At 41.0% G+C, this 13,325-nt stretch overlaps 1 protein-coding gene across 11 annotated transcripts in view; it reads left to right on the forward strand.

Annotated features, from left to right (window-relative positions):
• Positions 1–13,325, forward strand: part of CCDC7 (coiled-coil domain containing 7) — a 301,313-nt gene that overhangs the window by 36,532 nt on the left and 251,456 nt on the right. For all 11 annotated transcript variants that reach the window (XM_081970140.1, XM_081970145.1, XM_081970146.1 and 8 more), the window contains 3 exons: positions 3,044–3,119; positions 6,785–6,815; positions 10,151–10,240. In XM_081970140.1, coding sequence (XP_081826266.1) covers positions 3,044–3,119; positions 6,785–6,815; positions 10,151–10,240 — 197 coding nt within the window. The remainder of the gene's footprint in view (positions 1–3,043; positions 3,120–6,784; positions 6,816–10,150; positions 10,241–13,325) is intronic.

Genomic DNA, 13,325 nt, shown 5'->3' on the forward strand with positions numbered 1-13,325 from the left:
CTGTCAATTTATGTAAAAAGATAATCAATGTTAAAAAATAACATCCTTCCTCGAACACTCACTTTAGAAATGTTTAGTATCTGGTAGTCAAGATTATTCAAATTTTAGTACAACTTTAAGAGATTTTGAATTTTTATGCTTGACCAACCAACCTACTATTCAATTCAATTCAATTCAATTTATTTGATTTCTAGACTGCCCCCTCTCCCCAAAGGGACTCGGGGCGGTGTACAGGCACCAAATTAAAAAACAACAACCATACACATAAGAATAAATACCATTAAAATCAAATTAAACCTTAACCCCTGTACAAATTTATAAAAATTAAAACTCGGTCTAAAACCAACCTGTAAAATTTAAAAATACAGACTGAGGTGGGAGAGCTGGGATTAGGCCAGGCCGGCTAAATTGAACAGGTGGGTTTTAAGCTTCTTACAGAAGGAGCGGAGGTCCGTGGTTATTCTAATATCAGGGGGAAGGTCATTCCAGAGGGTCGGGCCCATCACAGAGAAGGCCCTTTCCCTGGGCGTCGCCCGCTGGCACTGCCTAGTGGACGGCATCCTGAGGAGTCCCTCTCTGTGTGAGCGGATCGGCCGAAGGGATGTATGGGGCAGGATACGATCCCGCAAATACCTAGGTCCTGTGCCATGGAGTGCTTTAAAGATGATAATCAGCACCTTGAAACGCACCCGAAAAGCTACAGGTAGCCAGTGCAGCCCGCGCAGGAGAGGTGTTACGTGGGACTCCCGAAACTGCCCGCGCGGCCGCATTCTGAACCAACTGCAGCCGTGGTAAATAAGGGATCCTTTTTGTAGAAGAATATTAATTTCTTGAAAAAAAGATATTAGAAACTATTATTAGAATTGATGTGATCCTATGACAGTTAATTGATTAACAGCATCCAGCTCATAAAGCTTTTTATGCCTTTACCCATGCTGGAAAGAGAAGGTAAGATTTAATCCCTTTTTGTTTAATGACAGGACTTACTGAACTATCTGTGGAGGTAGAAAAATCATTATTTTTCTTTACTTTCTGTTTAAAAACTGCTAATTGTCCTGAAAAATGCAGAATGTAGTACTGCCTGTAGAATCTTCAACACTGAGACTAAGTTTTATGCTTGGAATATAAACCCATATGATACAAAATTTCAGTTTTTGATCTTAAGGTAGTAAATATTTGATTCAAATCAGTGGTGCAATTCAGCTGGTTCTATCCGGTTCAGGCGAACTTATAGCGGTGGCGCCCAGAGGCTCCACCCACCCACCCGGATGTCATCACGTCCTGTTTTTTATGCTCTGCGCAAGCGCGGAGGTGGCGCGTGTGCTCACATTTGTGAACTGATAGCGAAGGAAAGTTGATTTCACCCCTGATTCAAATCCTCAAAATTCATGTTATAAATATTTAGATACTAGGTGAAAAAGCTTTTAAAGTAGTGAAAAGTTCAATTTAGTTTTATTTTTCATTTCAGTCAAGACTAGACTAAGATAAAACTGTTAATTGTTCTATTGCCAAATCAGTAGACAATTCTCCCTCAATTAAGAAGAGAGTATTATGTTTTCTCTAGCTTCTTTTCTTTTTTCTTTTGGCAAATTACAAATTAAGTAAATGGCCAGTAGTTTAGACAGAAAAGGTTTTTAGTTCACCAATTAGTCAGTCAGAGGCAGAGAGAAAGTATTTAACTCAGGAGTGATCTAGGTCATAAATTTAGTATTCTGCCATGTCAGCCACAAACTTGAAATGATTTAACAGAAGTAGTTAGATGATAAAGAGCTGGAGTCTGGCTATTGGAAAAGAGCTGGAGTCTGGTTATTTCTTATGCACTTTATAAGCTGTGTGGTGCACAGCTTATGAAGTGCATGAGGATGAATGGTGGGTTCCTACTGGTTTGGAAAGGTTCGGCTGAACCGGTAGTGGTTTGGAGGCCTGGGTCACTGGCACTGGCAGCGATCTAGGCATGCCACACCCCTGAACTGGTTCTCCTGGCGGCGCCTTAGGTGGTGCCATCTTGTTTTTGGCTTCTGCACATGCGCAGAAGCATTTTTTCAAGTACTGTGCATGCGCACACAGCATGTGTCAAGCATGCACATGCACGCTGTGCAACTATGACTGAACCGGCAGTAGCGGCTGCTAGAACCCACCCCTGATGAGGATGCATATGGTGATGATAAGAGAGAATCTATTAATTATCTGTTAATAAATACTTCACTGTGGAAAATATATATATATTTTATATGAGGTATACTTTTTAATTACAAGTAGCACTTATAATGAACCACTACTCATTCAGCAAACTTTTGAAGCTATCATGATGTTGAACCAAGGGTCATTAAAACTGGTCCTTGAAGTTCTGACCATCCCAGTACTCCCATGATCATGTGATTGTGATCTGGGCTGTTTCCAACAGGCCCATGCTTACAATAGTTGCAATGTCCTGATCATGATTTGTGACTTTCCTTGCTGGATTCCCACAAGCAGAGTCAATGGGGAAGCTGACAGGAAAGATCACAATCTTTTCAGATAAGTCTTCCTCAGCTGCATAGGCCTGGAACATGGCTCCATAGCCACTCTCAACTCTTTTCTCCCTCTCACACCTGGCAGCAGCCATTTATCTGCCTACTGGTCTTGAGAGCTGCCTGCAACTTGCTGCTTCTTGCTGACTTCCCCACTGATTATTAGAAGTTGGCAGGAAGTTGCAAGGAAGTGCATGTTTAAATCCCATTATACTTGCTTATGGATTGCCATTGCTAAATGTCATATCATCACGTGACATTCTGTTTTATGACTAAATGCTTAGCAATTGGAATTTTGGTCCTAATTGACTAACTATGACAGTTGTGACCCTTTCTTAATTGACTTGGCAATAGCTTGTGTTATGTAACTTGACAATAGTAATAATGCATAGTAATAATGGCAATAGTAATAATGTTAGGGTGATAGTAGTAATAGGAGTGACATTTTGCCCAATCTTGTGAAATTGTTTGATTTCTATTTCTAGATCAAAATGTTAGATATCAACCTAATAACTATTTTTATAATTGTTTAGAAACAATTGAGATGATGAACAATCGCATGATAGAAATAATGAAAGTATTTGAAAGACAAACAAACAAGTTACACAGGTAAATACAACATAATGATGCAGATGGGGAAGGGAAAGTTTCGTTTTATCCTGTGTCTTTTGAGGTAATTTGTATGACATGGCACAAATAATTAAGAGGTTCCTAAAAACCTGCAAAATTTCATAAAGTAATGTGCAGAAGTAAAGAAGTTATAGTGAATAATTATATATCTGTCTGTCTGTCTTTCTGTCTGTCTGAATACATATTTTATATATAAAATATTTTATACATATGCATACATACATACCCACACACATATATTATATTTACAATTATACACTATATGTTATATTGAATATATTAGTTTATAGTAATATCATTGCTTTCTGCTCAATTTACACTAACTCCTCTGGCCAAATCTCAATGTCTCTCACTAAAGCATTGTGATTTATTTTAAATCATTGAAACATTAGATGGTGGACTGCTAATAAAAAAATGTACTTTGTTATCTCTTTCCTGCAATCTCAGAGGAAAATATCAAGACATTATATTCTTTGAAGAGCACTGTTATATTTTAATTGCTTCAGGAAATGCCACTTTATTTCAGGCAGTTTTTCAAAGTGTTTTAGATTTAAAAGGATTTCTTCAAATCCTAATTCAAAAGTATCCAAAATGAATGAAAATTTTGATCAGACCCAGAATTATTTTTAGAGCTTATGGAACAGAGGTGGAGAAGAATATATGGGCAGGTTTTATTGGGTGCTTATTCATCAGAAAGGAATTGGTATGTGATTATAGTGGTGCTTGAAAGTTTGTGAACTTTTTTGAATTTTAAATATTTGTGCATAATTATGACATAAAATGTGACCTGTTGTCCACACAAATTAGATAAAAGGAATCAAATTAAACGAATGAGTTAACAACATTATGCTTGTTCATTGATTTATTGAAGCAAATGACTTCAGTCAAGGTATAGAATCTAACAATTTAAATAGACATAAAATACAACTGCAAGCAAACAAGTGGTGGCCCTTCTCCCTCCACATACCTGTCCACATCCTTGAGATTCACAAGCTGAAAAAATCCATGACCCTGACACATGCTTTTTAACTCTTAGCTGCCACTGTTCAGATGATAGCTCTAAAGAGGAGTATAACCTTTCCATGAGTTCTCTGAGAGTGGTATTGGTTTTGGCCGTTTTTAAGTTTACATTTCAATTTTTATTGAATTTGTGACTGTTTAGTCACAATCATATTTTGATTGTAGCTTATCTATTTTTTAATCCACATGAAATAATAGATCTAGGTTTGAAATGTGTCCATAAATTGCAATGGGTAAAAAATTCAAGAACCGAGCTGTTGATTGCTATGCAACACAGGTTTATATTATGACTATATTAAAAAATCTGCTGGGAGTTCCGGTTCCGGCTGTGGATCGCGACAGGCGTGCTTTGCTCGCCCCGGGCGCTCTTGGTGGGCTCCCCCTTAATCGGGGGGGGCACAGGGAGCCTTGTAGGGGCCCCTGCCGAGGGGGCAGCTAGCGGGGAGTCCCCTGCGTCGGTGGCGGCCGCGGGGGGCTTTAAACTGCTCTCTACCCCCGGACGAGTTGTGGAGAGAACTGTGGAATGAAATCACAGAGCAAACAGCAGATGAATACTTTGTTGCAATTGTGAAAATGAGGTGATGATTTGACTTTTGTGAAAACTTCAAAAACTTTTGGTTTGCTGCCTTCTGATCCCGGTGCTGGCAAGGCAAGATGGCACACTTCCGTTGTCTTCTTGTGCTTTGAAATTTGACTCCACCCACAGAAACTGCTGGCATTTTGTCTTTGTCTCTGTGACACTCAGAAATATTTCTTGATATACAATACCCTGGACTTGGAACAATGGATTTTATTATTTGGATTTGAACTATAGAAAAGGTCTCTATTTGCCTGGACTGCCTGCCTCACGATCTCTCTTGGCTACCCACCTTTACAGCTCCCTTTTTATTGTATTGACACAGACATCTCTGAGCTTTCTTTATTAAAATGGCACCGAAAAGACCACCACCTGGGAAACCAGGCTATGCGGGTTCTGCCCCTACATCTTCAACATCCAGTCCCAGTAGGCAACAGACACTAACATCTCTGTTACAACCCAAGCCCCCGGAGGAGGATCTAACCCAACAGATGCTACAAAAGATCTTAAAGGGGCAGGAGGAATTGAAGAACCAATTAAAAGAAATGAACGAACAGCTAAGAGAAAATCAAAACCGAACGGTTCAAAATGCGCAAAGACTGGAAGTTTTGGAGGAGGGGACGGCCGAGATGAGGGGGGAGGTGAGGGGAGTCCAGAGAAGAAATCAAGAACTTGAGAACCATCAGATAAAAATGGAGTTTGAAAGAATGTCTTTTTCCTTAGATTTCAAAATGTAATTGAGGCTGATGATGAAGATTTGAGGGAAATTATGACAAAGTTGTTGGCTGAATATATTAAAAAAGACAGACAACAGCTGGGATGGGATATTGATCTGGTCTACAGAGTCAATTCCGCTTACGCTAAAACACACAATGTTCCAAGGGAGGTTCACATTAAATTCCTTATAAAGACTACAAGAGATGAGATTCTGAGTGCACAAAGGGGGCAAGTGTTAAAATACAAGGATAGAGAGATAGCCATCTTGAAACAAATCCCAAAGAAAGTTAGAGATAAAAGAAAAAAATATTTGTTGTTAGCGAAGAAATTATACCAGAAAGGGATTTGGTTCAGATGGCTTCTCCCAGAAGGTATGTTGATATTCTGGGAGGGCAGTAGAATCAGAATTAATACAACTATGGAGGCGGAGGCCTTCATGGAAAAAAACAAAGCTCTCCTAGATAAAGCTGATGACACTGCACAAGACACGGGAGGTGCCGGAGCCTTGCTGGAGGGGGGAGAAGAGGCAACACCGAGAAAACTTAGATCACAAAAGTGAATTAGAAAAATAATGCAATTGCTAATACAGAGAATTTTTTCTATTTGATATAAAATAGATTGAAATTATTTGAAGATATAAGGTAAAAATATGCTGTCAAAATATTGCTAAGTAGTGAATACTTAATGTATTAATAAGTGAAAGTTATGAGAATTGAGGGGAGTGCCATTTCCTGCATAATGTAGCTGTCAAAATTTGTAACTTTATCCACCATCCCCTTTCCTGAAATTTTCTGTAAAACCAATAAAAAATTTTTACAAAAAAAAAAAAATCTGCTGGGTTACCAGTTATCTGCTGCTTACAATCGAAGATGCTGGTGTTGACATTTCAAGCTTTTAATATCTGATTGTCTGCAGGACAACTCTCACTCTATGCCTAATAAATCTGGTGAGTTGTTCCTCTGAGATCGGAGGCTGCCCACATTGATAGTAGGGGACATTGGAAGATGGCCTTCTCCCATTTAGTTTCCACATTCCTAGACTATGAAATGTGCTCCCAATGGAGGTTCATTTGATTCCCACTTTCCCAACATTTAGGAAGATGATAAAAACAGTACATTTTTCTAAGTGTTTAGCTATTAGTTCTCTAAATGGCTACTTTTAATTTTGATTTTAATTAATTTTAATTTGTACTCTATCTTATTTTAAGACAAGTAGAACATGGTGCTAACAGAAAAATAGAGTATAAATTCTCTAAATAAAAGTTCAATTTATCTAGAAATTACTGAAAACTTAAAAAGAAAAAAAATCAATAAATATTTATATTTTTCAGAGCTGTAAATGAACAGGATGTGCTGGAAAGTGTAAGTAATAATTTTTATCCTTCTTTCAATTCTTGAATTAATTATTTGAACAAAATTCAGTAATAAAAGCACTGCTTGGCTAGGAACTACCTCAGTTAGTGATGATTCCCAAATACAACAGTAATGAAGAGTAATAAAAAAATCACTTCCTGATCAATGCATGCATTTATGAGCAAATTTTATATGTTTTATATGTTGCTTGACAACAAAAGCATCAACATGTTACTGATTAAGGTGTGATCAGTTTTTCACAATAGAGCTGCTGGCCAGCTAGCTAATCAACTAATAAAGGGTGCAGTTGAGCGTAATTAGCAGTTACATATTTAGGGAAATGCTGCTTTGTGGAGAAAAAGCAGCTTAGGAAGATATAGCTTTTTGAAGCAATCATTCCCTGCCAAAAAAAAGGAGGGGGGACAAAAAAAAGGAGGGGTTAACTAGATCAAGCACAAGACATTTAGGAGAGAATTTTATCTAAATGAGAGGGCAGTAATAAATGATCTTTGCAGCATCTCTGTGCTATTCAGCAGTTCTGACCAGTTCTGGAGAACCAGTAGTGGAAATTTTGAGTAGTTTGGAGAACCGGTAAATATCATCTCTGACTGGCCCCACCCCGTCTATTCTCTGCCTCCCAAATCCCAGCTGATTGAGAGGAAATGGTTTTTTCCCCAGTAACCTTCCCCTGGAGTGGGGAGGGAATGGAGATTTTATAGTATTCTTCCCCTGGCACCAAGCCACGTCCATCATGCCACGCCTACTGAATTGGTAGTAACATTTTTTTGAATCCCATCACTGATCTCTTCCTTAGTCAATGTGTTCATTTAGCAACCATTATGCTTAATGACCAAGTCACCAGAATAGAATGTAATTGCTAAGCAAGCATTGGGTGTACCAATCTTGATACATACAAGAATTTGATTATATACAAATAACCAATTGCTGTTACATATTCTTGCCCTGCTTAATGTTGAATTGCTCACATAATATTCTGTTTATTCTCATGCATGCTTTATTTCTAACATATATCAAGCTTATCACATCAGCAACTATTTTTACTCTATATTTGCAAAAACTGTTCTATAGCATTCTATACTAAACTTCACTTACATTTGTAACAATCACTTATATAATAATTCTTGCTTTGAAAGAATTTTATTGGTTTTTAAAATTTTGGGGGGAAAAGGGTAGGTGGACATACAAAAAAAAATTTTGGCAGCTCCATCGTGCTAGAGGTAGGAATCTCTCCAATTCTGACAACTTTTTACAGAAAAAAACAACAAAAGATAAAAGAGAAGCAGAAACAGCATCTTATTATACATTGTATCAACCATGTGTTCAATCATCTCTTTTTCCACTTTCTAATATATCAACAATTAAAATGATATTCCAGATATATTTATTTTTGTGACCTGAGTCTTTCCATTATTGTTCCCTTCCCCCTGTCCCCAGGTGGAGCCGCAGTCCCTCCCTCCTTCATGTCTTGTGTTTTGTCGCCTTTTTCACTACTTCTTATATTTCCGTCCTCTAGGAGGACACTATGTTTTTTAATGAAGGCCTCTGCCTCCACGACTGTGTTAATTCTAATTCTGTTTCCCTCCCAGAAGATCAGCATTCCTTCTGGCAATAACCATCTAAACCAAATTCCCTTATTATATAATTCTTTGATAAGGAGGAATACTTCCTCCTCTTATCTCTTATTTTTTTCAGAATTTGCTTAAGAATGGCAATTTCTTTATCTTTATATTTTAGTGGTCCCCCCCTCTGAGCCCCTAGAATCTCATCCCTCGTGGTCTTCCTAAGAAATTTAACATGTACTTCCCTTGGAACATTATGTGTTCTGGCATATGCTGAATTAATCCTATAAACCAGATCCATATCCCACCACAACTGTTCTTTATCTCTTTTAATATATTCTGCTAAAATTGTACTCATAATATCCTTAAGATCTTCATCTTCTGTCTCCGGTAGGTTCTGGAATCTGAGAAAGAAGGACATTCTTTCAAGTTCTATCTTTGCCATAAAAATTTCCAATTCTATATTCCCCTTCTGGGCTGCCTTAACCTCCTCCCCCAGCCCGGCCGCGCCCTCCTCCAGCACACCAATTCTCTGTTTATTTTCTGTTATTTGTTGCTGCACACTTTTAAGCTCATCTCTAAAATCTGCTGCCTCCTTTTTCAACTCATTTTGTCCCTGCATAATAGCTTGAAACATTTGAGTAACAGATAAATCTTTTGAACTCTCTCCAGTCTTTTCTTGTAAAAATGATGAAATTTTTGTCTGTTGAATCGTTGGACTGGATGCAGTAGAAGTCGGTGCCGAGGCTGCTTTGACCTGTAGGTGGTTTTCTGGGCCCCATTGTCTAAGTTCAGAAAGAGTAAAAATCTTTTACAAAAGAAATGGCGTCTGTGAAGCGTGCAGCCGAGCGAGTCCGAGAAGACAGGCAAATCCAAAAGTGAAAATGAACCCCCTGTCACAGTTCCAAGCCAAGAAGTCACTCAAAAAAAAAAAAAAAGGAAATCAAATAGCCCAAATCCAGAAAGACCACGTAATAGGAGAGGCTCCAAGAGTCCTTCAGGGGGGATAATATAAAGCCAGATTCTTCAAAGGTAGTTTCAAAAGGCAGACTTCATTTATAAGTCTGAAGAAGAAGAAGGAAGCAGGCCATCTTGGCTCCTCCTCGGGATCAGGAGTAGAACGTTAAAAACTTCCATAAAGCTTTCAAAACAACTCAGCAATCAGCTCTTGCAGTTATGATATAAATCTTTTCACATAGTTAGTTCAAGTGGCTAATTCAATCTTTTCTCTCTATCTCCATTCTGAGATTGAGAGACAGTCCAAATGCCGCTTTGGCTGAGAGGGGTAGAAGAAAAAAAGCAACCCCCCTCTGATCTTCCTACTTCAAACAGATTGAATCCACAACTTGTAAAAAAGCCACTACTCGTCAGTTAAAAGCAATTAAGGAGATTGGAGCGAATTTCTCACCTCTAGCACTTCAGCCGCTGCATGTACTTAACTCTTTCCTTCCGGAATCCATTCAGCGAAGGTGCTGTTATGCACCCCCTACACTCCCCGGCTCCTAAGGCGAAACTGGAGACCCCCCATCCGGGGGGTTCCAACAAGCCGCCCTACAGCAGGTGGTCCCTCCAAGACCCCCTGTGCTCCTAAAAGGAGCCCACTGGAGAAGCGAACAGCGGACCTACGTCCGTCGCCTTCGGAAACCGGAAGTGATCTCACTTATATAATAATTCTTCCAAAGGAGGGACAAGATTTCTTTTGAGGTCCCAAATATTTGGAGGAGGTGCCTTGTTTTCCTTGACTCTTGGTTTTCTTTATATTAGAAATTTCAGAAAATACAGCAAGAATTTCGACAGCTAAGAGAAGAAAAAGAAATAATGGAAGATGAACTTCAAAAAATGAAAACTTCAGAGGTATTTATGAGTTAAATTCAATTTTATTAATAGAATTGAAGCTTCAGATATTATAATCCATTTGAGAGTAACAATTTTATTTAACATAAAGAGTTTTATTTCTGAGAATGTGCATGGAATAAGAATTGTACTATGGACCTGATTAAGGTAGATAAACAGTTTGGTGCTGATACCTTCTTCTACTCTATTAGGTTGTTTTGATGCTATCAAGTCTATATTGCTGAATAAGGATATTATTGTCAAATGCCAGATTTGTTTGTATTAAGATGGTATTCCTTTTTTATTTTTTTCTGGAGAAATGAGCACATTTCTATTTGTATTGTTAAAATTTGGTCAAGAATAGAGGTGATTATTCCTCTGTCCAAATTGGCTCTCAGAGAATTGTGGACAAGTGTCTATACTAAATTGGGCTTTATGGACAATTTATGGATTCTGCTCTTTTTTGACTTTGTGATTGAGTCTTCCATGCTATTAATGCTGGGAGCATCAATTTCTGTTTCTTGAGATGATGTTGGTGATGAATCAGAAATGTCTGGCCTCCATGACCACTGTGTACTTGTCTCAACTGATATTGATCCTTACTAGTGTAATGAGTTCACACTGGATCTAGTTTTCACCTTAGAGCAACTGAAGCTTGGTTTAAAGAAGCTTGTTACATGTTTAGAAATTCAAAATTATATTATAATATTAGATTCTCTTCCTGGAATGTTTAAGAATGGGAGGATTACTACTGAGGAGCAAATAGGACCATAATTGTGGCAGATTATAAAGTACCGGTAATAAATCTATAAAAATTTATCCCAGTGCAGAGAAACGGCTAATGAGAATGACCGTTATCTTACCTGAACGGTCGTTCTCGGGGCACTGCGGGAGAGTCCAAGGAAGGGTTAACACAGCCTGTTTGCCCAAGGACTGAGTAGATTTTTCCCCTCTGGTCACGCCTCCTTTGCCTCTTCAGGATCAGTTTTAAAAACGAGGTCTTGTCCGATGAAGACGCCCTCAGCTCGCACCTGTGTACAAAGATAGTCTCGGTGCTATCCAACAACCCTGGGCGGGTCTTGAACTCTCCCGCAGCGCCCCGAGAACGACCGTTCAGGTAAGACAACGGTCATTCTCCAGTGCGCTGCTTGGAGAGTCCAAGGAAGGGACATGCCCAAGCTATTGTGTCCCAGGGCGGGAAGAATTAGCACTGTCCGGAGCCTCAATAACCTTCTGCAAAACTCTTCTTCCAAAGGAGGCTTCGGCAGAGGCAAAGGAATCGATCTTGTAGTTTCTAATAAAAGCTGTGGGGGATGCCCACGTGGCCGCTCTGCAGATGTCCAGAATAGATGCCTGAGTCGCCCAGGCCGCTGTTGTGGCCGCACTTCTGGTGGAGTGGGCTGTTACACGTGCTGGAACCACTCTGCCCTGGTGGTCATATGTCATCTTAATGCAGGCCCGCAGCCAGCGTCCGATGATCGATGATGACACTTTGCGACCCAGCGTGCCCGGTTGAAAAGACACAAAGAAGGCCTCAGAGTGTCTAATGTCCTTAGTCCGTTTTAGGTAAAGCCGAACAGCCCTTCGCACGTCCAATTTGTGCCACCTGCGCTCCTTGGAGTGTTGAGGGCTGGGACAGAAATTCGGGAGAATCACCTCCTGAGATCTGTGAAAATGGGAATTTACCTTCGGCAAGAAGGCTGGATCCAGACGCAAGATGACCCTGTCTGGATGGATGATCCACAGTTCCTCTCTGACCGAGAAGGCAGCAATCTCAGACACCCTTCTGGCTGAAGTGATCGCTATGAGGAAGGCGGTTTTAAGAGTCAAATGTCGTAGAGAAACCTTCCTCAAAGGTTCAAAGGGAGCAGCCGTTAATGCCTGTAAGACAAAAGGTAAGTTTCAGGTCGGGTACCTATGTACCACCTGAGGTCATATGTTGGAGGCTCCCTTCAAGAAACTCTTGACCTGAGGATGGTGACTCAGGGACTGAGAATGATGTCTAGACAAGATGGTGGACAACGCAGCAACCTGACGCTGGAGGGTAGCCGGAGCCAGGCCCTTGTCCAAACCCTCCTGAAGGAAGTCCAATAACTGTGGGATGGATGCCCCAACACTGTCAATGTCCCATTGTCTGCACCAAGTAGAAAATGCAGACCAAGTCGCCTCATAAATGCGAGTTGTAGCCGGACGTCTGGAAGCTTGAATGGTCTGGATAACCTTGTCCGAGAGGCTTTGATCTTTCAGGAGATGCCCCTCAAGCGCCAGACGGCTAATTGCAACCACTGGGGCTCCGGATGGTTGATGGCCCCCTGACGCAAGGATATCTGGTCTGGGGGAATCTTCCACGGTTTCTCCATGGACAGATCGACCAGATCTGCGAACCAGGATCTCCTGGGCCAGTGTGGAGCCACCAGGATGAGCTCTGCCCCCTTCCTCAGCAGTTTGTTGATCACCTGCGGAATTAGAGGGAGGGGCGGAAACGCATAAAGTAGGCCCAAAGGCCAGTTGGTCCTCAGGGCATCCGTCCCCTCTGCTTGCGTCGACTTGTAGCTGGAGAAGAACCGCTGGAGTTGCGTGTTTGCCGCCGTGGCAAACAAGTCGACCTGTGGGAGGCCGAACCGTCTTACCACCTGGGCGAACAAGTCCGGATGTAGTTGCCACTCCGAGTTGTCGATGGTCTGACGACTCAACCAATCCGCACTCACATTGCTGGTGCTGGAGATGTGATCCGCTCTCAGCGACGCTAAGTGGATCTCCGCCCATCGACCCAGGGCTTCTGCCTCTGACATGAGCCTTCTGGAGTGGGTACCGCCCTGTCGGTTCACATGGGCCTTTGTGGCCACATTGTCGGTAAGCAGCAGAACGTGGTGACCCCTTAGCTGAACCGCAAATCTCCTCAGAGCAAGACGGACTGCCCTGAGCTCCAACCAATTGATGCTCTGGGCTGCCTCCACGCTTGACCACCTGCCTTGCGCCAACTGTCCCTGGCAATGCGCTCCCCAACCGTACAGACTGGCATCGGTCGTTACCACAATTCTGTCGGGTTCCCTGAATAGACAGCCCTTCTCCACCGCCCGTGACTGCCACCAACTCAGAGAACGTG

This window comes from Natrix helvetica (assembly GCF_964273705.1).
Source record: "Natrix helvetica genome assembly, chromosome: Z".
Taxonomy (NCBI): Eukaryota; Metazoa; Chordata; class Lepidosauria; order Squamata; family Natricidae; genus Natrix; species Natrix helvetica.